Here is a 25608-nt window from a genome sequence, read left to right on the forward strand (position 1 = left end):
TATGCTCACCCAAAGGCAAGTAAAAAAAGTTCATAACGCACTATTAATCACAACAATCTCGGAAATATGATGCTCTCAACGTTTGTGGAACATAGTGCTGACAGGAGATGTTAATACTAATCTAATTTACATGCCAGACGAAGATTAAATACTTGCAGCTGACAATATATTCTGTAATGTAAAACCCCCAATATCAACTCAAGACAACTCGTCCAAGTCACACAGGTCAACAGTTAGTCAAAGCATTTGAGTACCTGGGATTGAGAGTGGTAATTTGCAGATCAGTAGAAGACACCCCTCCATAAAATACATATCATGGAGTGAAGGTGCGAACCATACTCGACTTCACGGAACTCTCCCTACCACTAATATGATTTCTCTCACATTTGTTTTTTTTAATAAACTACCTTGAGTGACCATTCGTATCAACATACCTACTTTAATCTCAGCCTGCCTAAGCATCAAGCCACAACAATAGAGGGAAACATTCTGAGAGAGATAGAAGCTTTATTCGATACAAAATATATCATAAAAGCAGAATCAATCCTTATACAATTCATGGAAATAATTTGGTATAGAACTAGCAATAGCAATTCATTTACAATTTGATAATAAAAAGATAAAATCCATTTTATATAAAAACAAAAAATAAAAAAAATGGGGAAAACCCCCAAAAATGTAAGTATCATAAAAATAATATACATCAGTGTAGTGCAATACAGTTCGTATAGGCCTAATCCATATTCTTTAGTGTCAAAAACTTTGAACGTAGCACCCATGCGCATCCCAGGTATTTCGCCACCCCGCAGATCACAGTGAGGGAGGTAGTATCTGTCCTGAGAACACGTAAAACAGACAGATAATTTCTTGAGCCCAGCAATATACAAACAGGTCTTAACCACTTGCTTCTGATGTGTCTGTAAATTGGGCAAGCAAACATAAAGTGAGCAATGGACTTGGTACGTGCTCCACATCCTGGGCATGGCGCTGCTGCTGATAATAATGCCAATCGATCGATCCCCCTCCAGTTCGCTATTAAATCATTAATAAGAACAGTTCCGATTCTCAGTTTCATATATAGGGACCTATCTCTAGGAGTTTGGATAAAATCAAGATATGCTTCCAACATCCGAACAGGCTTGTATTCCATGAACCGCTCAAGGAGGGTTCCCCTGTCCGCATTGGTCTCTTGAACCCCCTCCACCCAATTCCAATAAGCTTTTTTTATAACCTGTTTGGGAGGCGGGGTCTGGCTAACCCAAGCTTCCCCTAGACCTATGTCAGATAATAGACGCCTCAAATTGGAGATCCATTTGACCCTCTGGCCTATGTCCGCTTGGATGACATTGCTAAAGGCTGCTGCATAAAAGGACAGCTCTGGGGTCGATCTGATACGGGCCCAAAAATGTAGAGGGCGGAGGCGTGCAATATCTTTGATTGAACGTCTGCCCAGGTCTAAATACAGGGGCTTTAGTGGAGTAGAGATGGGAAGGGAAACCCGACCTCTAAAAAACTTGTTCTCCGATCTCACTAGGTCAATGGTGTTCTCAAAACCCCAGAGTTCGGCCCCATACAGGGCTGAGGGCAGTGCTTTACCTTCATAAACCACAAGGGCCGGAGATATTGGTTTGCTTACAGAGAGTTGGTGTTCTCTTAAAATCACCCCGGATACCCGCTTGTGGTTTAGAAGCATTTTTGTCAAATGAGAACTCCACTTCATATCACTAGTGACCTGTATACCCAAATAGTCAAAAGACTCAACTAGGTCTAATGGTTTTCCTTCAAGGGTGATGTTATTTCTAAACCGCTTCGAGGGGGATATAGTCATCAATTTTGTTTTAGCAGTATTAATGATCAGGCCTCGTCCAGAACAAAACAGGCCAAAACTATCTAACAGCCTCTGGAGACCACTTGGGCTTTTTGGCAGCAGGAGGGTATCGTCGGCGTACAGGAAGGTTGGGGCTTTTTCACCCGCCAGGACTGGTGCGTCGGCCGGAAACTCCCTCAAATGGTCTACCACCCCATTCATAAAGAGGGAGAACAAGGTCGGCGCCAATACACAGCCCTGGCGTACCCCCCTATTCGCCTCGATCCTCTCTGTTAGCTGTCCTGAGTCCCCCACCTAATCCTGGCACAGTTGCCCTCATGGAGGCGTCTAATAAAATCCAGAACCATGGGGGGGTATCCAACTCACGCAACACCTGCCAAAGCCTGGGGCGGGGGACCATCTGAATTATTAATATTGTTGGCTCCCAAGACCTCTTCGCATTCTTCAGCTATTGCTTCTATTCTCGTAAGCACACAATTGCTAGCGGCGGAGCCTAGTTTCTTTTCTTTTTTCCCTTTCTTGTTAGGGAGCAATGATACTAAGCCCCCTCCTTCCAGTGACTTCCTTTTCTCCATTGGTCACAATTATGAACAGATATGACACTTTGAAATAAGTAAACTGCTCAATTTACACAGTCCCCATGGGATCCAGATTAGCTCCGTGTCCCCCTATCACTGCTGATTTTCAATTACAGTACCTTTAGTCCCCAGAGGTCCGTTGCCCAAAACGAAAGAGGGATGGCCCTGCCCTGCCTCCTCCTGGCGATGATGGGCAAGGACGGGTACGCCCTTTGCCCAGGCTTTGCCCGGGCGCTGCCCGCATGCGTCCCGCGCTGCGGGGCACCAGCAGGGCTTAAGAGCAGCCCCGGCGCTGCCTGATGACTCCAATGGCAGGCGCCCAGGCTGAGCACGGGGCTGCTGGGAGATGGAGTCCCTCCGCTGGCCGTTCCCCTCACAGCGGACTGACAGGTAAGTGTTGGTCTTGCTGCGGCTGTGGCAGAAGCAAAAAGAAGATTAAGTGCGTCCCTTGATTGATCCAAAACACCCTAAATGGACAAATGATGCTATAATTACAAAATACAACAAAAGAACTACTGACAGTTACCAGAAAGGATTGTCCCAATATGAGACAAGCTTGGGCTGACTTTTTACTAAAGCTAACATCACCAATGACAAGAACTATAACAAGCATTTGCAATGCAATAGGTCTCACATTAGGAAAGTGTGAGCAGTTGGCATTGCTATTAATAATGCAATACTAGCTATTGGCATTGTAAATGATAATGGCATGACTTTATGTGTTTGTTTTATAAAATAGATTAAAAAGGCATTGTCCTGAACAATGGCAATATCTTAAAATTTAGCAAAAGCGAGAACTATTGCATTGCAAATGCTTGTACCATCCATGTATATGACATGTGATGCCTCCTAGAATTGCTTGCTGTATTTTGTTGCCTCGTTTCATGTTTTCCACAACAAGCAATATGGCTAGGGAGAGGTTTTCAAAGGGAAACATCTCCCCCTTCATCTCACTTCTTGTCAGTCAGATCAAAGCAGCCTGGCATTGGAATGGCTGATTCCCTCCTCCCGTTGCGGAAGATCCTGGCGCAGCCATTTGCCTGGGGACACAGAAAGAGGTCTTGCTCCTCGCTCCTAATTAACGGAGAAATTATCACATTACTGAGATAACAAAGAGCCTGGGCTTTTGTTGAATCTTTCCCAGATCTAGCAGGCTTTTTTAGGCAGAGAAAGACAATATGCAACCTAAAGTGGCGCTGGATAAATATAAAATAAGCGGCCAGTGGTGGATCTGGAGCAGAGATATAGAAGAGAGGGGAAGTGAGAGCGGTCATCCTCGAAGCCGGGAAACCGGGTTAACGTATTGGCAGGGACGCTTATCCTGTGAGTCTGGGCAAATCACCTAATCTCCCGGTGCCTAACCAAATGAATGTAATCGTCTGCAACGCAACTAGTACTCATGTAAAGCGCTCTGCTACCTCCAGGTCAAATTCACGCGATATAAAACTCCAAAATAAAAAATATATATATCTATACTTGTTATCATTGATTATGCTTATTGTTACTTGGGTATGTTTCTGAAGTAATGACTGGGACAAGGACATGTGATGGTAAGGTAATGGCCTGATTAATTACCAGCAATATTCATCGCTCTGAGTCTCATCCGAGTCATTACAGCCCACTCTCCCTCCCTTGACATTCATGGTCTTCATTTAGGATTGTTATGGTACGAGGGTGCAGTGAAAGTAAGCTTTTTATGACACCCAGCTGTGTGGGTGGGATTTTATTTTTACCATATCCGGTTGGTTCCTGTCTCAGATAGGTGGGATAACCCCATAAGTAATAATTGGGACGAGTGGGGATTACGAGTAACATACCACCATATTTCCATAACTTGATTTCTGTGAACCGCTAAGGCCCCGGTGCCACTGAACCTGTTGCATTATTAATGACTATGCCCCTGCATGATACTAAAAGCATATAATTTGTTTCTGGACGAAAAATCGTGACAGGCTAAAAGTCACCCTGGTAGACAAGCCCATCCCAGTGAAAAGTCCTCTCGCAGAGACGGCCCTCGGAAGGGAAGGAGGGATGGACAAGGATCCTGTTGTTTGGAGTGGGCGGGGTAGTGCTGGGAAGAGGACGGTAACCACATTTACCATAGGGATTTATGTAACTAAGGCGTAGGGCCTGGTGCGAAAGGGACACTGCCAGCAAAACACCCTCAGGCTGGGAAGGACGTCAGAGACCCTCGCGGTCAATGGCCGGCAGAGAGGAGGGCACATGTGTTTAGGACTAGTTCCACAGCATACTAAAGGGACGATAAAGGAGTGTTCCGCCGGGATGCCCAAGGGTAGCTGCGCGCTATATAAGATTTTAAATAATAATAATAATAATTTCACAGAATAGGTGCCACATGCTTGTTTTTTTTTGGGGGGGGGGTGGTTTAGGAGCAAATAGCAGTTACGTCTTGGGATGGGTGGTGACGTATGAGCACTCACCTGAGGGTTCGAGGGTGTCTTGGCGGGAAGTTGAGAAGAAGCAGCAGCGCTTGCTGTCGGATCGGAGGAAGGGAAAAAGAAGTTGAATACGACGAGTCACCATTTTTAAAGTAAGAGCGCGCGTGGTGCGCTGCAATAAAACACTAAAAGCGCCCGCCATTGTTGAAGCCGGCGTCCCGAGTGCTGTGTGGGGCAGGATGTAAAATAAGTGTACGGCATTATAAAGCGAGCATGGCACACTGCAAATTAAAAATAAATAAATCGATAACTGGAAAAAAAATACATTTGGGTGTGCTGTGCGGCCGGTCCCACGAGGGGGGGGTGTGGCTCTGCAGGAGGTAAGCGAAGCCCCCAGGTCGGCGTAGCTGCCTCGCAGTGCCTGGAATGTGTGGAGCAGCGCGTGTTTTCTCAGGGGTATTTCAGCTGTTTTGGGTGGGGAACAACCTTTACAACGCAACTTTTACAACGCACTACACTTACAACGCATTTTTTACAATGCAACATCCACTACAACGCATTCCATTACATCGCATGACATTACAACGCATTTTTAAAAACTACCTTTACAACGCATTCCATTACATCGCATACTACCTTTACAACGCATACCATTACAACGCATAATATTACACTACACTATCCAACACTTACCCTACTGTTGCACCCCCTGGAGTTAGAATAGTAATTTTTACCCCTATACTATCCAACACTTACCCTACTGTTGCACCCCCTGGAGTTAGAATAGTAATTTTTACCCCTATACTATCCAACACTTACCCTACTGTTGCACCCCCTGGAGTTAGAATAGTAATTTGTACCCCTATACTATCCAACACTTACCCTACTGTTGCACCCCCTGGAGTTAGAATAGTAATTTTTACCCCTATACTATCCAACACTTACCCTACTGTTGCACCCCCTGGAGTTAGAATAGTAATTTTTACCCCTACACTATCCAACACTTACCCTACTGTTGCACCCCCTGGAGTTAGAATAGTAATTTTTACCCCTATACTATCCAACACTGACCCTACTGTTGCACCCCCTGGAGTTAGAATAGTAATTTTTACCCCTATACTATCCAACACTTACCCCACTGTTGCACCCCCTGGAGTTAGAATACTAATTTTTACCCCTATACTATCCAACACTTACCCTACTGTTGCACCCCCTGGAGTTAGAATAGTAATTTGTACCCCTATACTATCCAACACTTACCCTACTGTTGCACCCCCTGGAGTTAGAATAGTAATTTTTACCCCTATACTATCCAACACTTACCCTACTGTTGCACCCCCTGGAGTTAGAATAGTAATTTTTACCCCTACACTATCCAACACTTACCCTACTGTTGCACCCCCTGGAGTTAGAATAGTAATTTTTACCCCTATACTATCCAACACTTACCCTACTGTTGCACCCCCTGGAGTTAGAATAGTAATTTTTACCCCTATACTATCCAATACTTACCCTACTGTTGCACCCCCTGGAGTTAGAATAGTAATTTTTACCCCTATACTATCCAATACTTACCTTAAATGCAATGTAATATTATGCGTTGTAATTGTATGCGTTGTAAAGGTTGTATGTGATGTAATGGAATGCGTTGTAAAGGTAGTTTTTAAAAATGCGTTGTAGTGTCATGCGATGTAATGGAATGCGTTGTAGTGGATGTTGCGTTGTAAAAATTGCGTTGTAAGTGCATGCGTTGTAAAAGTATGCGTTGTAACGTCATACATCCGTTTTGGGTGATTCCTTGCCGTGTACGGGTAGGAGCTCAAAGAACGGGGGTTGGGGGTCGTTCAGAGGGGCGAGCCCGCCCATCCAACTGTTAGTTTATAAATTCAGAACTTGAAGGGGCTGTGGAAATGCGCTGAGCCCCTTCATTTGAGATACAGTATTTGAGGAGCGCATGCATATGGTTGCGTTTACCTGGAATTCACAGAGAGGCGGCAGTTCCCTCCCTGCCGGTGAAGAGCTAAACTGAAGTGAGGCCTGTAAGTTTAAGTTTATTTTATTATGATAAGGAACTCTTTATGAGGTCCACATAAAACAACATATACATACAAAACAAAAAATACATAATATATTATTCCATCACAATTACTCAAGCTTAATACAGGTCCAAAAAACATTTAAAAAAGTTGTACAGTTTAAAAGCAAACATTTCATTAGGTGGATTAATCAAGGCTGCCTTAAATAAAGAAGCAGATAATATGTTGAGTTGTAAGCAAATTGGTCTTAACCATCTACGCCTGCAAGACATCAGTGCAGGACAAACAAACATGACATGATCTAAGTCCTGATCATACAATTGACAAAGATCACAGCATGCCGAATGACCATACCAGCTGGCATGTAGAGCTTTCAGGGGAAGCAAATTATGTCTTACTGAGTACACAAGGCGTCTGACGCCATGAGAGATGTTCCAAGACATATAGGCCTGTAACTGAACTATTACACATGTTTACGGAACCACGTCTTCTTGGCCTTGCATGTTTCCTACATGGCCCAGTGCTATATTTAAGTCTGCGGACTTTAGGCAGTGCTGTTTTCTTGATATAGTGCTTTTTCTACCAGGATTTTGACATTTTCCCAAGCGCTCCCATTTGTGACATATGAAAGAGCTTAGGAAAAGGCATAGAAAGTGAGGGGTTCCGGTTCGTAATTAAGTCAAAATTAACTCCGTCATTTTTATCCCTACATGATAATCCATGCTTTAAATGGTCCTGTGCTGTCAAGCTCCGAGTACCTCACATGGACATTGCCTGCTCTTGTCAGCAGTGACGTGGCTCTCGCGCTCTGAGCGGGGTGTGTTTGTATCCTTGGTGCGCGGCGCTGCTGCCTTCCGTTCACAGTTTGATAACCGGAGGAAAACGTCGCTATTGTTGAACTGCAGCCGACATCTCAGAGCCGCCTATTTTCACAGCTGCCAACCTATTGAAGAAACGCGTTTATTGAAGGCGTTGAAGGCACAGAAGCACGTTGGGTCGGCCACAAGGGAATATCTTGTTTATTATTGGAGCCTGCTTTGCCGCATATCAGCATGAATGAGTCTTCGAAGTATACTGAATAATGTAGTTTTATAATGTAAAGTTTTACTAGAGGAAGTATTTCTCACTACGATACAATTGCCAATCACGTCTTATAATGACTGCCTTGCATCACAGTGTGGTAAGTATTAACTGATGTCATATCATTGGCAATCTCTTGCCGAAACAAGACAAGCCCGGCGGAGCGTGGCGGAGCGTGACGGCGCGCGCGCTTGGGGGCGGGAGCGCATTCCAGGCGGGGGAGCGGACCCTTTGAAGAGCTCCGAAAAGGCGGATTGCATGGCGTAACGATGCGTGTGATTGTGCGTGTGCTAGCCATGCAATCCGCTTTTTGGCAGCACTTTTCAAACCCGCTCTCTATAGTCTCGCTTAGTGATCGCTTACGCGATAGCAAGGTCGAGACCTAATAAAGCAAAGATGGGTCAAATGAAAGGGCCTTAAGTCTTTTGTGTGTGAGTCGACAAATGCTGTGCGGGCGGGGTGCATGGGGGATCTTTGGCTCTGCCTGGCTAAGGCGCGCAGCGGTATTACAAGGAGGGGGACAGCGGGTGGGAAAGGGGGAGGAAAACCCGGGAATGCGAGAGAGAGGGAGGTGCGAGTGCGTGTGCACAAACATCGGGAACGCAAGCTGGAGGCCTGAAAAGCCACTGTTTGCACTTCCAAAACTCGCTTACTATAAGTCTCGCCAGGGCAGCGCTAAAGCGCTGGCTCAGGCGAGTCCTAAACAAAGAAACAAAAAACACAAAGGTACAACAAGCAAAGTCCAAATCCTGAAACGTGACCTAAAGAAAGCTATTGGGAGATTAAGAGCAACAGACCCGGATCAAACAGCAAGGGAGGCAGCTCGACAACGGAGCAAAGAATACAAAAAAAGCCATGGGAAGATGAAGAAAAGAGTAAGTGGAGATTCGGCTCTAAACTTCTATTCAGCGCCAGGCAAACCAACTCGAGCAGCTTTTGGGAAATTATAAATCACTTGAATAGGCGAGTGAAAGCCACAGCTTCAAATATACAAGAGCGCGACAGGGGCACATTTCTAACAAACAGCTGTACGGCGAAGATAATTCTTGCACAATTACCTCAAAAGCACCTAGACGGCTTATATCATCAAAATCGTGTAATGCGGAGTGGAATAATAACAAAACCATACTACGGAACTGAAATGACATCCAGATTAAACCAAATAAAGCAGATTTGTCATCTTATTCATTGGACTGTATAACTCTCATATTAAGAAGAAGCAGATGCGATGGGTCACCTGGGCCGCGCGGCGTCCCTCGAGCCATTTTTAAAGATGGCCCCGTTTTCTGGAACAACCGCCTGGCCATACTTTTCAGAGAGTAGAATGACTGAACTGAACACCATCCGGAGGGTAAGGCTCAATCATTAAACCAGTATCTAAAGGGGGGACAGCACTAACCAACAAGCTACGGGCGTCTGCGCGGATCGATGTAGAAGCGACTGCCGCGCCTCTGCGATCTTGCAGATCGGATCTCTTGGTTGGTCAAGCTCAGCTTCAGACAGGCTTTAGAAAGGGGATCAGAATGACCAGCAACATCTGACCACTCTCCCTAATGGCGGAACAATGCAAGCAAAAAACTAAAACTGCATCTCTGTTCTGTTGACTCAAAAGCAACCTTTGACGGCGCGGATCGTCAGCTCATGTGGAACAAACTCAGAGCATGGAATATTCCCGAAGGAATGCTGAGGGGCGCAACGTGATTCTACTGCGAAGCTGGGCGGCGGCTCTAGAGTGTCAGGAAAATGTCACACAAACAAGGGCCTTAAAGAAGGATGTGTGCTAGCACCACCCCCTTTTTAATCTATTCATGTCTGATTTATCCCAAAGGCTTCACCAGATCAACTCCCATCCATCGCAGTTAGGAACGCTGCCTCTTTCACATCATGCAGATGATGTTTTAATGAGCTTAACCAAGGTTGGCCTCCGAAGGACACTTTCTGGAATTCATAACAGCTGATAAAATAGAAATCAATGTGTCTAAACCCAAAACAACGATCTTTAGCAAACGCCCTCGCCCCCATCAGAATATCAGGGTAGATGGTAAATCTCTGGAGGAAGTAACCTGCTACAAACACTTAGGGTTTTGCATTGACAACAGACCACCAAGAGCAGACAAAGTATTTGACACAGAGAACCAGAACATTAACCTTTGCCTTCCGGACCTTGGCAACAAAAGTGGAGGGCCCATCCTACCAAACCACTGCTCTCTGTAATAGCGGCAAAAATGCTGCCAACTATCTCATATGCCAGCATCACACTACATGGCAAAGAGGCCGATCTACCGAACGAGCTGCTAGCGACCACATATAAAAGGTGTTTCATCTGCCACAGTCAGCCTCGCCGGCGCAGGTGTGACTTGGGCTCATAAATGAAACAATAGGGAGGTGCACCACAATAGAGGCTTGGTACCGACTGAAACAAAATCTACCATGCTTCACAATTAATAAGATCTTTTCCATTTTATCTGTATCCTCCTGAAACGATAGTTACCACGAGCCATGTTATTAAGAGAAGCCCTCATCGACAGAGGAACAAGGACCGGAAGAGATGCTGTAATGAAAGGATTAGAAGCGTCAGATCCCCAAATGAACTGCAGGCTGTTAACATTTCTCAGACTTCACAGCCAGGCTCTTAAATCCACTGCAGAATTGAAGCATTCTGTTATTTTACTCTCTATATCGAAATGGTACACATTACTGGTTATCGTAGTTAGTGAAGTCCCGTTTGTAGGAAGCTGGCTCTCTATATACTATACCAAAGTGAGGGACAGTATGCACAGAGTCCAGTGGCACCCCAAAGGTAGGCAGAGGAAAAAGTAGATAATACCTTACTCTCTTTGTGGTAGTGTGGTCGAGCAGTAAGGCTTTATCAGAGGGTAGAATTAGGCATTTGTTGTACACACTCATTCAGCAAATGATATCCCTCACTCAAAGACTGAACTTCAGACCAATTGGTTTTGAATAAAAATATTCTTTTACGTATTTTATTGCCTAGATTTAAGCAAGCCTGGATCAGGTAAGTGATAAGTACTTTGCCGTAATAATGCAGTTTGTAAACAGTTTGAACTGAAATTGTATATGCACTTTGATTTGATTACAGTTGAGCTACTAGTAATCAATGATTTGAAATACTGTACATATACTTTGTATTGGCTTTTTAGAAGAGTGCCAAGTAGATTACTTTACAGATTACTTTTCTTACACAGTGCAGTATACCTGGATACCACCCTGGGACATTTCCTGTTAACACATAAGTAAAAGAGTTTTGGTTATATAGTTACCATTTTAAGGGGTTTCATAGATTTTACAACTCCACACTTGGAAACTTTTCACAGAAAAACAGTCACTGTAATCCTATGGAGGAAAATAGTTTTATCGGTTCAAAGGTAGGTATTCAGTTGTGGGAGTTGGTATTCTGGGGTTAGACTCAGGGGTCCCCCAGGGTCAAGGATGCACCCTTGTTATAACCTCAGCGGCACTAGTGCGGCCGGGTGCAGAGTGCTGAGGCCTAATTTTATCCAACGGGGGATAGGGGGCTTCCTGTTGGTGGCTGCTAATGAACAGGCCACAGGGTTGTGGGAGCAAAGCTCCTGGACTTGAGCTCAGGGCAAATGGGGATTAAAGCCAGCACAAAAGTGCACCCTCAGCAGCACTTGGGCTGCCGGGTGCAGAGTGCTGAGGCTTAATTTTATCCAACGGGGATAGGGGGCTTCCTGTTGGTGGCTGCTAATGAACAGGCCACAGGGTTGTGGGAGCAAAGCTCCTGGACTTGAGCTCAGGGCAAATGGGGATTAAAGCCAGCACAAAAGTGCACCCTCAGCAGCACTTGGGCTGCCGGGTGCAGAGTGCTGTTTTGGCTTCGGGCGTCCTGTAGCTTTCAATGGGGAGTCTCCAGTTTGCAAACACACTGCAGGCTCAGGGACAAAGGTCTTCTGGGTGCCACCACCACTTGGAGAGGTAAGTGGGATGCTGGGGCTTGGTTAGGCACCATCGGTTGGGCCACCTAAGGCCTATGGGCATCGGGTGCAGGTGTGCCTTTTAGGGTCAGATCTTCTTACCAGCTCCTGGTCACGGTTGGGGGCATCAGCTGGAGGCTTGAGGCAGGTCAGGGATTGCTGGATCTCAGGTCAGGATCACTGAGGAGAACTCCTCGTGGTGTTTGACCACTCAAGCGCGGGTTCTGGCGGAGGGTGCAGAGTGGTGCGGATTCAGGTTTCTCGAGGTTACTGACTGCAGGACACACCGGGCTTTCGCTTCAGCAGGTTTGAGGTGGGGACAGGCCGGTAGGGCTGCTGCCAAGTCAGTGGGTGTCCTCCTCTTATAAGCCTCAGCATGGCTGTTCAGTCCTTCTTCTTCATTTCTTGTAGACATTTCTTGTCTGAGGAGGCAAGTTTCAGGGTTGCCCCTAAATTCTAAATTTAGGGGTGTTATAGGTAAGTAAATGGGTGGGTCCTTTGGGTCCCTTCCTTGGGGTGGGTACACTCCCTATTATGCCACCCGTCAGTGGGAGGGGGGGCATATGTTTCACTTTGGTTGGCTGGGTTCCCCCATCTGCAAGATGGTGCGGACTGAGAGTTGCGCTTCACCTCAGTCTCCCCCACCTGAGGGGTGGAGTTGGCAGAGGTGGGCACACCTCCCTTCTTCACTTGGTTTTCCCACTGGTTCTCCCACCCAAAGTGGGGGTCAGAACCAGTGGGGACCAGTTGCTGGAAGTAGCAAGTGGCTTGGGAAAACTCACAAAGGTGGTAAGCCTTTGAAGCTTCCCCTTCGTGGACCCTGCCCATCCTGGGGGAGGAAGCTTGGCACCTTGTCCCAGGATTAGCATTGTTTCTGGCCCCCGAGGGCAGCAGGCTCTAGACCCAGGGATCGAGAAACATGTCTGATAGCGGCAACTGAAAGCAGCCACTCAGCCTGGACACTAGTGGTAGATCGTTTTTCAGTGTGAAGTTTTCATTAAATCCCACACTGACATCAGTGTGGGTTTAATGTGCTGAGAAGTTTGATACCAAACTTCTCAGTTTTCAGTGTAGGCATTATGGTGCTGTGGAGTTCATAATGACAAACTCCCTGGAACATATACTCTTAACGGCAGCACTGCACTTAGAATGTCTAAGAATGGGCTTAGACACTGTAGGGATACAGGTCTCATGCACCTGTGCCCCCACCACTGATATAGTGCACCCAGCTAGAGGGCTGACTGATCTATGCCAGGGCAGTGGGTTGTAGGCATGGCACACAGGGATGTGTGCCATGTCGAATCTTCTCTTTTTTCTGCACCAAAACACACAGCCTGCAATTGCAGTGTGTGAGTGTAATGGTACAGGGCCTTTGAGGGTGGCACAATAAGTGCTGCAGCTCTTAGAGGTCGTTCCTGGTCACAGGGCCCTGGGTATCTGAGGTACCAGGTGCTGACCTGTGGCCAGAGATGCCAAGTGGGTTTGGTCTTCAAAGCAGATTTAGGGGAAGTACACATGCCCTGGGTACCTGGTTGGCAAGAGCCCAGGGTCAAAGTACATCAGCAGTTCAGCAAAAAGTGGGGGCAGCCATGCAGAAGGAGGGGGCCTTCTTACAATGTTGTAGTCAGCAGGACAAATGATTACGCAAGGTACCTTACCTCAAAAGAAAATTGATGTCATGATTCTTACATTTAGCTAAAAATGCAGATGACGAAGTCCATTATTTTTCTTGCACATTAACAAACGGCCTCGCACTACTTCATGCCGAGAGCGCGCTCGTCAAAGTGCCAGCCATCTTTTGTGGCCACAATGTGCGCACTGTATACATCCTCTACTTGACTATGTGGAACTTGATGGATTAAAAGTCTGCTTCAATTACTAAAAATGAACATTATCTTTACTAAGAATGAAGTTGATGGACTTTTGCCCGATGTTCTAGGTGCCCTATGTAGCAAAATTAAGAACATCCTGAAGTGAACGAATTCCACTGATCATCGGTCACTGTATAAAATATGAAATTCCATTTGTAAATTATGAAATGTTTTATACTGTAATTTCATCCGATCTTTCATTCAAAATTTTCTGTAAGTAACTAAACAATAAAATGACCTAACTTTACCTTACCTTAGTGTATTCAACATTAAGGAGGCACTACTACCAGCTGAGGAAACACATGAATAATTGTAATGGTGGGAGGTCCTTTAAAACATAGCGAAAAGTTGCTTACAGCATCCTTTATAAGCGAAACTAGCCCTCATTATGAGGGGCTCATACACTGGCGTAACGAAAAGTGAGGGGGCCTCCGTGCACGGTACATAGAGGGGCCCCCTCCGGGCTCAATCAAGAGCTCTCCAGCCAGAGTGCAGTGCTGAGGGGGCCCCTTAGAGCTTGGGCCCCCCGCACCTCGGGGGCTGCGGGGGCCTGTGCTACGCCCCTGCCCTCGTGACTTGTGTGATATTTATCTCAACTAATTAAATCAGGTCCACAGAGTCAGAAATTATTGGGTGCTGCAAATATCTCCTGATCACAAGTTTTGGGGGATTAACGTGCAGATTTTTGTGCTTAACCCACCCAAATTCCCATGTAGTGGTCAATACTGGGCATTTGTCCAAAATAAATATAAGCAGCTTTGACCAGTCAAAATGCATCAGGGAAAAACTTTGAGGGTGTGAAAATAATCCCACAACTCGTCATTCTGATGCATGTGTAAACACTTGCTTGCACAGGGATCAGAATTTAACCCTACACCTGTAATCACGGTCTCAATGAGAGTTGTGGACTCCTGCATATTGAGGCCAAAGCAGCCCACCTCAGCTAGATTCCCAACACTCTGTAACACTCGCTGAAGGTGTCCCCCCACCTGAGACCTGAAGTGCAAGAGGTCTGACAGCAACAGAAGAAAAAAGGAATAACACAAGTTAGTGAAATGACAATGTTGCTAAGGTTTAGAAAGTCCACCTGTGTTTGAGAAGACAACATTCTGGCATAAGATCTATAGATGGCATGTGTGTATTTCTTCAGTGTCTTAAAATATAGTTTTGTTATTTACAGTATGATATTTAGATAGCTATAGGTGTAAATGGTTATAGAGGAAACCTTATTTAGAGCACAAGAGAGCTTTGCGTTGAGGTATTGGGATGCAAGAACAGAGAGAGGAAACATTTCAGGATTGTGTCTATACTGCAGAGGTGGGGCTGTAATGTTAATGAGGCTCATGTGAGATCAGCAGATTAGATAGAAAAACTGTGATAGTCTCATAATCTAGCAGAAGGGGCAGCATTTCCAACCAGTAGCACCGGGGTAAATACAATTAGAATACTTTTTCCAAGCAGCGGCCAGACTCCGACATTACAGGTGCACCTCCATGATCCCTTCTCCAAAGACAGATGTAAACTCCTACTGTAAACATTCAAATCTGTGTCTTCTTTTATTGTTTGGGGACATACCTCTGTGAAACGGAGCATCTTCCTGTTGCCTATGTGTGTGACCCATTACAGACTCAAACATACATGTATGTAGACCGGATGAGAGAATCCACACCCTACAGTCAATACCTTCAAAAATATTCTGCTGCTGCTCCTAGGTTTGTGAGGGATTTTATAAGATGCTCAAGGGTTGTAGAGTGACTCCTGCAAGCTGCCAGTTGTTCCTCTGTCTGTCCTTCTGGACACCTCTCTGGACATGTCAGGTCAATGTGCTTTTATTAGTGAGTTGCAAGGCTCAGTGTGCATGCTCCCCATACAGTTCACCCACACACAGGTATACCGCTGGACATAGAATAGGTCAGAATAACTATACCGTGTCACTTTGCATTCAACTATCTATATTTAAAAGCATCCTTTTTTATATTGAGCAATGTTCTTTTCCTGCAGATATGGCGAACTGCATAGTGTGCCCTGAAGACCAGTGGTCCAATCAGAAGAGAGATGCCTGCATTCCACGGGTGGTAGAGTTCCTGGCCTATGAGGATCAGCTGGGAGTTACCTTAACCTCCATTACAAGTTTCTTCTCCCTCCTCACTGCTGGAGTGCTAGGGATCTTTATCAAATACAGGAACACACCTCTGGTTAAAGCCAATAACAGGGATCTCAGCTACATCCTCCTCCTCTCCCTCCTGTTGTCTTTCCTCTGCTGTTTTTTGTTTATTGGACACCCTTCAAAGACTTCCTGTCTCCTCCGGCAAACTGCCTTTGGGATCATTTTCACTACTGCTGTTTCTTCAGTTTTAGCCAAAACTATCACAGTGATCATCGCCTTCAACGCCACAAAGCCGGGCAGCGAGCTCAGAAAGTGGGTGGATCCACGACTGTCCAGCTTTTTGGTGCTCTTCTGCTCACTGGGGGAGGTGGTGATCTGTACTGTGTGGCTCCTCCTCTCTGCCCCATTCCCAGACATTGACACCAGATCAGAAACTGGGAAGATGATCTTACAGTGCAACGAGGGTTCTGTTGCTGCGTTCTTTGCTGCGGTTGGTTACATGGGATTCTTGGCTCTTCTGAGCTTTGTTGTCGCCTCCATAGCTAGAAAGTTACCGGCCACTTTCAACGAGGCCCAGTTTATCACCTTCAGCATGCTGGTGTTCTGCAGCGTCTGGATCTCCTTCATCCCAGCATACCTGAGCACCAAGGGCAGGTACATGGTGGCCGTGGAGATCTTCGCCATCTTGACTTCCAGTGCTGGACTGCTGGGCTGTATCTTCATCCCCAAAATCTACATCATCCTCCTTAGGCCTGAGCACAACACCAAGGAATATCTAATGGGTAAACAAGTGATCAACTGAGACTTATAGCACCAAAACAGTTGTGTGTCACAACACAAAGTGACAAAATGTCAACCTTGAATAATATCTACTGCAGTGAATTGGATAGCACTAAATGGTCAAGGTAGATATACTGAAGTCTGTATAAGTCTTTGCACATTTTCTATTCTTAACTTTACACCTATGTAGCATGACAATAGGTATGCTATCAAGGTGGAATTAAGATTAGTAAATGTAGTCTTACCAATATACTCACCATGACATTACAGTACTGTTCTCTGGTAGAACACCCACTAGAATCCGACACAGAACATACCAAACCCTCCAAGATAGATTACTGCGATAGGTGTCATTTTTACTGGTATATTTTCACCCCTCATTATTCACACGCAAAAAACTTTAAACATAGCTTAGTATTCTAGCCATCAAAACTTTTCTGTAAAGAGAGAGGATTTTTATTTATGTATATTGTGTGGCTAAGTTATGCACTAAAACAAAAACAAAGCTGCATTTTCCTGTGATTGACAAATCTAGATTCAAACCAGGCTCCATCTTGAGTTTGACACCTTCCATGCTCATGACGGAACGGGGGAATCCGCGCACCGCTGAAGGGGTTAACACAGCTATGACCATTATTGTTTCATTCCCCTCTCACCACAAGTAACTGACTGTGCGTGCATCAGTATATTGCTTTGTTGCCATGCTGTTCTGGAAGAATTCTTTTCCACGTTTTAAGGCTCTTCCTGCCTTTGCTATGGCAGACATATTCTTGTTATGATATTTAATTGTTTAAGTGTAACTATATTTGTACTAACACACCCAATGGCAACGGCATTAGGTTGAAAGGGGTTGAATAATATTCAATTAGGGCATGGTGTTAGGATGGTGTTAAATGATGCTGCATTGCGTATGGCATTGTAATTGATTCCATTTTGTGTAATCACATGATCACTTTATGCTGATGATGCATTTTTCACAGTGAATTATGTTCTATATGGAGTCCTTTATGGAAGTGAGCCATGTCTTGCTTGCTGCGGCTATAGAGAGCGCACCCACATTAGTCGGCCTCTTGATAGGATTAGATCATTTACTCTGAGATTTAACTTTATGTCATTCTCTTCACTGCATTTGACTGAGTCTGATGCTACTATGCATTTGACTAACTATTATTTTTGGCTTCTGTATTGCTCTTTATTATTAAATAAACTTTCAGGGTTTCAAACCTTCCAGAAGGCTCAAGTCCTTTCTTGACTTAAGGCTTATTCAATCAACAATGCTGATTTATTTGCTGTCAAAATGTTATCTGTTGGGGACATTGCCTCATAAGTTCTCAAAGTTAGAACCATGTTTGATCCTCTGCAGGCTTTTTATCTTAGATCATCTGTTCAGATAGCATCAACAGTTTTGGTGCAGAATGCAGGTAAGGCAGGTAGCAGAATAGATAAGATTTAGAGATATATTTTCCCCTTGAATTTCTGTGTGCACTCTTGGTTCTTATGGTGTGCCCAAATTGGATTATTTGCAGTGTCCCAGTGTTCATGAGCAAGGGAATATATGGTGAGCACTTTTGGTGTTGGGTGATGTTGAACGTTGTTGCAGGGTTGTTGCATCCTGAACTGTTAGCTTTAACCAGAGCGTGTGTGTTATCCAAAGGAAAAAGAGTGAACGTGTATACCGATAGCCAGTACGCTTTTGGTGTAGCGTTCAATTTTGGACGTCTGTGGAAAGAAAGGGGATTACTTACTTCCCATGGCACTAAGATACAACATGGTCAGTTGGTGACTCACCTTCTTGAGTCACTTGCTTTGCCTACCCAGATAGAAATTGTGAAGTGTAGTGCACACAAGAAGATTACTGACGATGTTGGTCGTGGGAATGCATTTGCGGAGGCGGTAGCTAAAAAGACCGCCAGAGATGCTACAAGTCGCATGTATGTTGCGGGTCCTGCAAATTGGGTCAGAGAAAGAGGAATGTGTGAGGACACAGTAGAAAGTGTGAAATCAATTCAAGAAGAGGCTACAGAGAAAGAATTGAGTAAGTGGAAAGAAAGTACAGGAATGTTAGATGAGTTGGGATGTTGGGTAGAATTTTCAGAGCACCAGCGTTGGCTGTTACCAGACGCCATAGTAACCTGTAGTTACTATGGCGCATGGTCCAGCCCACCTGCGAAAGGAATATGCAAGCTTTTGGCTCCAGTGTGGCAGAATGAAGGAATACCGAGGTGTGCAGAAAATGTAGTAAAACATTGCATCATTTGCTTAATGTACAATCCGGGAAAGGGAACCCCAACTCCAGCAGGTCATTTTGCTCCTCTGACCTATTCATTTGAGGTGTTGCAAATCGATTACATTCACATGGAATGATGCAACAATCTCAAATATGTTCTATTGGTGGTATGTGCCTTTTCCAGATGGATAGAGGCATATCCCCTAAAAGACAATACAGCCTTATCCACAGCCAAAATATTGCTAAAAGAATTCTTCCCTAGGTTTGGATTGCCGCCAGATCATGCCAAAAGTTTGTGCGGGTCTTGGCATCAAGCAAAAATTCCACGCGGCAAACCATCCGCAGTCAGCGGGTCTAGTGGAGTGCTATAATGGTACCCTAAAGCTTAAACTGGCTAAAATACAAGCCAGTAAAGGCCTTAGTTGGCCCAAAGTCCTACCTTTGGCTCTTCTATCCACCAGAGCAGCTGTGCATTCTCGTTTGGGACTTAGCCCTTATGAGGTAGTTTTCGGACGCCCAGCTAATGTATGGGGAGTCCTTCGCCCTAAAAAGTACTCTGATATACCCTACCCGATGTTGATTGATTATTTGCATGACCTCACAACTAAATTGTGTGTTCTCCATCAACAGGTTCAGAGCGCTTTGCCAGAGGCCTCCACAGACTCAGGTCATTCCATCCAGCCGGGTGATTGGGTCTGTGTGAAGAATTTCCATAGGACGAAGAATTTGGAGCCTTGCTGGAAAAAACCCCGGCAGGTGCTACTAACCACCCGTACAGCAGTGAAAGTTGAAGGAAAGAAGAACTGGATTCACGGTGTGCACTGCAAGAAGGTGCCTTTGCCTTTGCCCTTCGATCAGCGGGTCCGCAAGGGTATAAGTGACTTTGAAAGCGAGAAGGTTCCTCGTTTTGTACCATTTAGTGATGCACACCTGAATGGAACATTGTCAGAGAAAGAAAATGACGACATTCTCCAGGAAGCTGTACCACCGCACCTTCGTCTGAATACCACAAATCCACGAACATTGTTTCAGGATCAGACTGTACCTGATAAGGTTCGTTATAATTTGAGACCTAGACCAAAGAAGAAAACGTGAGATTCTCTCTTCCGTGTAGTTTCTATCCCGGTTGCAGGGTCACGGTAGGAGTCTTGGTTGTGACCTGAGTAGTGACAATAGGTCTGCAGGACGTGCAGTGTCATAGGACGGCAGATAATCATAACCAAGTGATTGAGGAAGATTGCCGTGAGCATCCATTTAGAAGATGGAGACTACATTAGGAGAAAGAGAGAAAAAGGACAAGATGAAAAACTACTGTAGATTAATGTATAGTCGTTGTGGTGTAACTTTATGTATTTTCATATTATTGTGTATTTTAATGGTGTGTATAGGTTGGATTGTTCATGCTATGCAGCAAAAAGTTGTCCCTTCTTCTATCACTGTGCCTTCTTATTCCACTATCTCTCCACATCTATTTCATACACTTCCTCAACATGAGCTGATTCGAAGAACTGAATATTACAATAACTCCTTCATACAGTTATTACATCTAACATCAATTGGTAATTAATACAACCGACTGTTGGGTGTGTGGACTAATGCCCCATGCCACAGACAAAGGAATGTCATATTTAGCCCTTCCGTTCTCTTATGAAGATTCTGCTTGGGCTTATTTTGTAATTTTCTCTAATGCCTATCAAAGCCGATTTAAACGACCTGTCAGTTCTTATGTTGGTGGACCAGATTTCAGTCATAGTTCATTGATAAAGGGAATGGTAGCTATGGCTAAAATCATGGAAAATAGTAAAATTTCTATTGATGAAAGAAAAGCATATACTAATTGGAACATCACCCATTATATCACTAGTCTCAGTGATAAGGTTAAACAGGGAAAATCTTCGCCAATTTGGACTGTACCTCATCAAGGTAATTTCTGTGATTGCAAATAAATGGTGAGACTGCTGACACCGAACAGAGAAAAAGCTTTTGCTCCCATACGTACATCCATTCATCTCAGAATTCACCGCCGTTAGTACCATCTCAGGGCACGTATTTTATCTGTCATGATAGAGCATATACGTGGTTACCAACTGGTTTTTCTGGAACCTGCTATATCGTTTTCCTTCTTCCCCCTACATACACTGCTTCTTCAAATTTTCATAAAAACAGATATGGCAGAGGAATTATTGATTCCAAAGACACAGCAGGACAAGAGGGAGGAGACTTCCTCAAAGGATTTCTTCCTTTTTGGGGTCCTATGGCAAACAGTAGGAATATGAGGCAACTGGTTCGTGTTGTAGAGACTACCATAGACATCACTGTAGGAGCTTTGAGTAATATCACAGCTGAACTACTGGCGGATCGTCTTATGACATTACAGAATCGAGTTGCCTTAGATATTATTCTTGCAGATTGTGGTGGAGTCTGTAAATTGATCAAATCAAGTTGCTGTATTTATATACCTGACGATGCTCCGACAGTCTACCAGGCCATCTCTAAATTACACGTAATCTCCGAGTCGTTTCATCAGGACGAAGGAGATTGGTCGTTATTGGGGTGGTTTTGGGGACTACTGTTTAAGTGGGGTTGGAAGGTATTAACATTCCTTGGAATGATTTTGGCCATCATTTTCTCTTGTTGTCTCTGTATGCACTGTGGTCCCGCCATTTTTGACCTCTTTGTGCTACTATCTGCATCCCAAACTCTAGGTCACAGAGAACAGAGAATATTAAAATGATGCTACAACAACAGCTTGATGACCTCATGACGATTGACATTGACTCAGATTAACGTGAGTCTGTCTATTATTGCCTGAGTTCTGGCAAAAGGAGGGTCTGAGGAAATTCGATTTTCGATCTCGATCATATTGACCCGCCATTTTGTAAACCGCCGCCATTTTGTGTTGCCCTCACTCAGGCAGCACGGCGAACAAAGTCTTTTCTGCTTTTCCTGCAATATTGTGTCAAAATAGCCTTCTGCCTCTGTTTACAAAGCTGGTGTTAGGGACTGGCCGAGTACACTAATCCCTGTCTGGTTTTCCTAATCCCTGTCTCAACTATCTGTTGGTTCACACTATTCTCTTCTGACTTTATCTTATCCTCTGGCCTTCGCTGACTTCTGCTCGTATTCTCTCGTTTCACAACTGTCCTCCAAAACACACAAATGTATCTCGCCACCTGCGAGTCAGCTACAGACCCATTAATGAATTAACCCGTAAGGAGGAGCGACAAACACAGTTGAAGGAGAGGCTTCTTCAAGTTACTCGATACCTTGTTTTTCAACCTTCTCTATTGGCTCTGTCCTATCTCAAACTTCCCTTACTGGTTCTCGATGTGTGTGATAGGTGTGTTTTCTGGTTAATGTATATGTCTCCTATACCAATATAAGATTGTGCGCCACGGAGTGAAGTGGCAGTCTCCTGAGAACATACCGTGTGTACTTCTAGGGCAACTGTACTAGCTGCAGCTAATAAAAATCTGATCTTTTACGCCGACAGAGTGTCCCAGTGTCTCTGTTAGCTGAAGCAGGAGAACCCAGGAGATTAAGGCATACCCTGCGCCGCCAGGTCCAATAGGTTCTGGTTCTTCACCAGTTGGCCCCCACTCCTACTCTTGGCCAACTTTGTTCTTCTAAATGACAGACACATCTTGTTATTGCTACATCTTGATGTTCGGAAAGATGTACATCTGAGTATACAGGAAGGCAAGGGGCCTACTGCCTCCTGGATGCTCAATGCAGTGTGGACAATTTTAACACAACCCTGTCTGTGGGCTGGCAGGGACAATTGAGACTCTTATGCTTCAGACACGGACAGAATGGGCCAAGGGCACTATATGGTAAAAACTAGACCCTGCTTAATTCTCTCCTCTCGTTCATTCTTGAACAAAATTCTTACAACAAACCTTACAGGCCCTCCTTCTAGTTGGTGCATCCCAGGGGTGTCATTCACATTGGAACATTGGCTCTTCTGCGTCTTCCTTAACTCTATCTACTCTCCTTCAGGTATGTCAGTAAGGGATGTATATGGTGCCTGTATAGGTGATGGTGGATCCATATTTAAATCCTATATCAGTTGGTATCTACTAGTGAGTTGGGAGCTATTGACCTGGCACTGGGTAATGGTAGCAGGCTGCATTGAATGTAGTCCTCTTGGTGTGACTTCTACCACTTCTATAAGTGCTAAGATATCCTCATTCCCTGTTCTATCCTTTTTTCAGATATATATATATATATTCACTGAAAAAAACATAGGTTTCAGAGACGTTATAGTTAGGAATTAGCATTTAAAAAACCTTAGAAATTCTTTTTTTTTGTTTTTTGAAAGTATTTTTATTGACAACACAAGTAATCAAAAACCAAAGATTAGCTGATAATAGTAACATATACATTTGATATCGAATAAGCCATTCAAATAGATAAACAAAAAAAATTTAAAGAAAAGTTCCCCAAATTTTATCAAATTTTTTCATTGATTTCAATCCCCTCATTTTGGCAATAGCACGCTCCATAGGGTAAATTTCATTAATCAAGAACCACCATTCCAGAATATGTGGAGGTTTCTGGGAGATCCAAGCCCTAGCAATTGTCAATCGAGCACAAGAAAATAATATAGTTAATAAGTCTTTATGTAAGCAATTCTCAGATTGTATATCTAATAGTACAGACAATGGCGAAAGAGAACCAAAGACAATTCGTTTTTGCGATAAGATATTTTTAAATCCGGAACAAAACTCAGACAGGACTGGACATGAAAAAAAAATATGAGTAATATCGGCCGCTACAAGGTAGCATTTAGGGCACTTAGAGCGTAAACTTGATGAAGAGTTTTGAGACCAGTTAGAAATTCTGAGCGGGGTATAGTATAAAAAACAGATAGTTTTGTATAACTGAATCCTCAGGCTCGAAGATTGTACCACTTTATTAATATTACAGAGTGACGCCTAAATTTTGGTAGAGGTAATATTAATCCCTAGTCTAGATGTCCATTTCAGAGCAATTTTTGGACAGTTATCCTCTTTGAAATTATTCAAACATTTATAACCCCTGCTAATTAATGATTTCTGATTTTCCGAATAGAAGCACGTCAATAAATCTGAGTCCGAAATTTGATTGATTTTCATCTTGCAAACCAGATAATCTCTAATTTGCATATATTTAAATCGCATAGCTTCAGTTAAATTAAAGAGAAGTTTAAGCGTTGTAAAATTTAAAAATCCCTGGTTGCCATAAAGGTCCCCCAAAGAGTTAATTCCCAGATTGGCCCAGACGATCCCAAGTCCGTCATTGAATATTCCTGGTCGCCCAGGGTTACCCCACAAAGAAAGTATTGAATGAAAAAAAGAAGTCTTGCATGTAGTTAATAAAGATTTCCAAACCGCAACTGTCTCTCTGGCAGTCTTAAACTTGACCCTTTTGAAATAGTTAGGGTCATTTACTCTTGCGAGAAATCGATTAGAGTCAGTGCCCAACATAAATTGGTGGTAATAGTATTGACTATTAGGGTTAAATAAACTACGGAGACGGCCAAGAAAGGTTGCCATAAAATATAATTTGAAGTCAGGGAAGTTTAAACCGCCTTTGTTAGTTGGTAATTTAAGCAAGGAAAGCGATCTTCTAGCTTTCTTGTACCCCCAAATATAACTACTTAGAATCCCATCTAGTTTCTTAAAAAAGGAATTGTTAACGCGTAAGGGTATAGACCTAAATAAATACAGAAATTTGGGCAAAATCTTCATTTTGATTAAGTTAATCCGGCCTATAAAACTTAAAGGTATTTTGTGCCATTTTTTAAGTAGGCCAGCTGTTTCTTTTAATAAAACATCATAATTAAGAGTATTTATGTCACTTACTTTGGCTGATATTTTAACACCTAGATACGTCGCCACCCGACAAGTACCTTGGACAAAAGTCAGTGGTTTGTAGTTTAATATTACCTGTGTTTTACTTAGATTTAGTTTGTATCCTGAGATTGATCCAAAAGCGTTAGATTCTTCAATTATCATTGAGAGAGCTTTTTCTACATCAGTGGAGTATATGGCAATATCATCGGCATAAGCCGTGATTCTCAAAGAGTTAGGGCCGAATTCAAATGGGGTAATGTGAGGTTTAGTTAGTAATGAATTTATAAACGGTTCCATAGAGAGCGCGAACAGCAGAGGTGAAAGCGGACATCCCTGCCTCGTACCCCTAAGTATTTTAAAACCTGCGGAGATCATGCCTGCATAGCTAATTTTAGCAGTTGGGGAGTCATATAGGGCTTGTATCCATCTTAAATATTGGCCTTTAAAGCCGTAGGCCCTCATTACGGCCCAAAGGTAATCCCACCCGACTCGATCAAATGCCTTTTCAGCATCCAAAAGTATCATACCGAGTCGGGTGGAATTAACCGCTGCTACGTCGAAAGCAGTAATTGCCATATTAACATGGGCTGTAGTGTCTCGGCCGGTAATAAATCCATGTTGTTGTGGATTAACTAGCTTAGGCATATAAGGAGCCAATCGAAGTGCAAGAATTTTTGAGAATATTTTGGCATCTACGTTGATAAGTGAAATAGGCCTATAAGAGCCGCATTCCTCAGCAGGCTTATTTTTTTTAAGAAAAAAAACAATTTTATCAGAATTCCAAGAATTTGGAACCTTCCCTGTTTGACCAATCGAATTAATTACTGAGCAGAAAAGGGGAAGTATTTCATCAATACAGATTTTATAAAGTTCTATAGGAAGTGTATCTTTCCCTGCAGCTTTGCCAGA

The 25608-nt window shown here is 43.9% G+C and overlaps 1 protein-coding gene across 1 annotated transcript in view; it reads left to right on the forward strand.

Annotated features, from left to right (window-relative positions):
• LOC146788696 (vomeronasal type-2 receptor 26-like) overlaps positions 1–16657 on the forward strand; it is a 60576-nt gene extending 43919 nt beyond the window's left edge. The window contains exon 2 of the mRNA XM_085630075.1: positions 15750–16657. Coding sequence (XP_085486201.1) covers positions 15752–16657 — 906 coding nt within the window. The 5' untranslated portion in view covers positions 15750–15751. The remainder of the gene's footprint in view (positions 1–15749) is intronic.
• Positions 16658–25608: the final 8951 nt, after the last annotated feature.

The sequence above is a fragment of the Triturus cristatus genome, chromosome 10 (assembly GCF_964204655.1).
Source record: "Triturus cristatus chromosome 10, aTriCri1.1, whole genome shotgun sequence".
Taxonomy (NCBI): domain Eukaryota; kingdom Metazoa; phylum Chordata; class Amphibia; order Caudata; family Salamandridae; genus Triturus; species Triturus cristatus.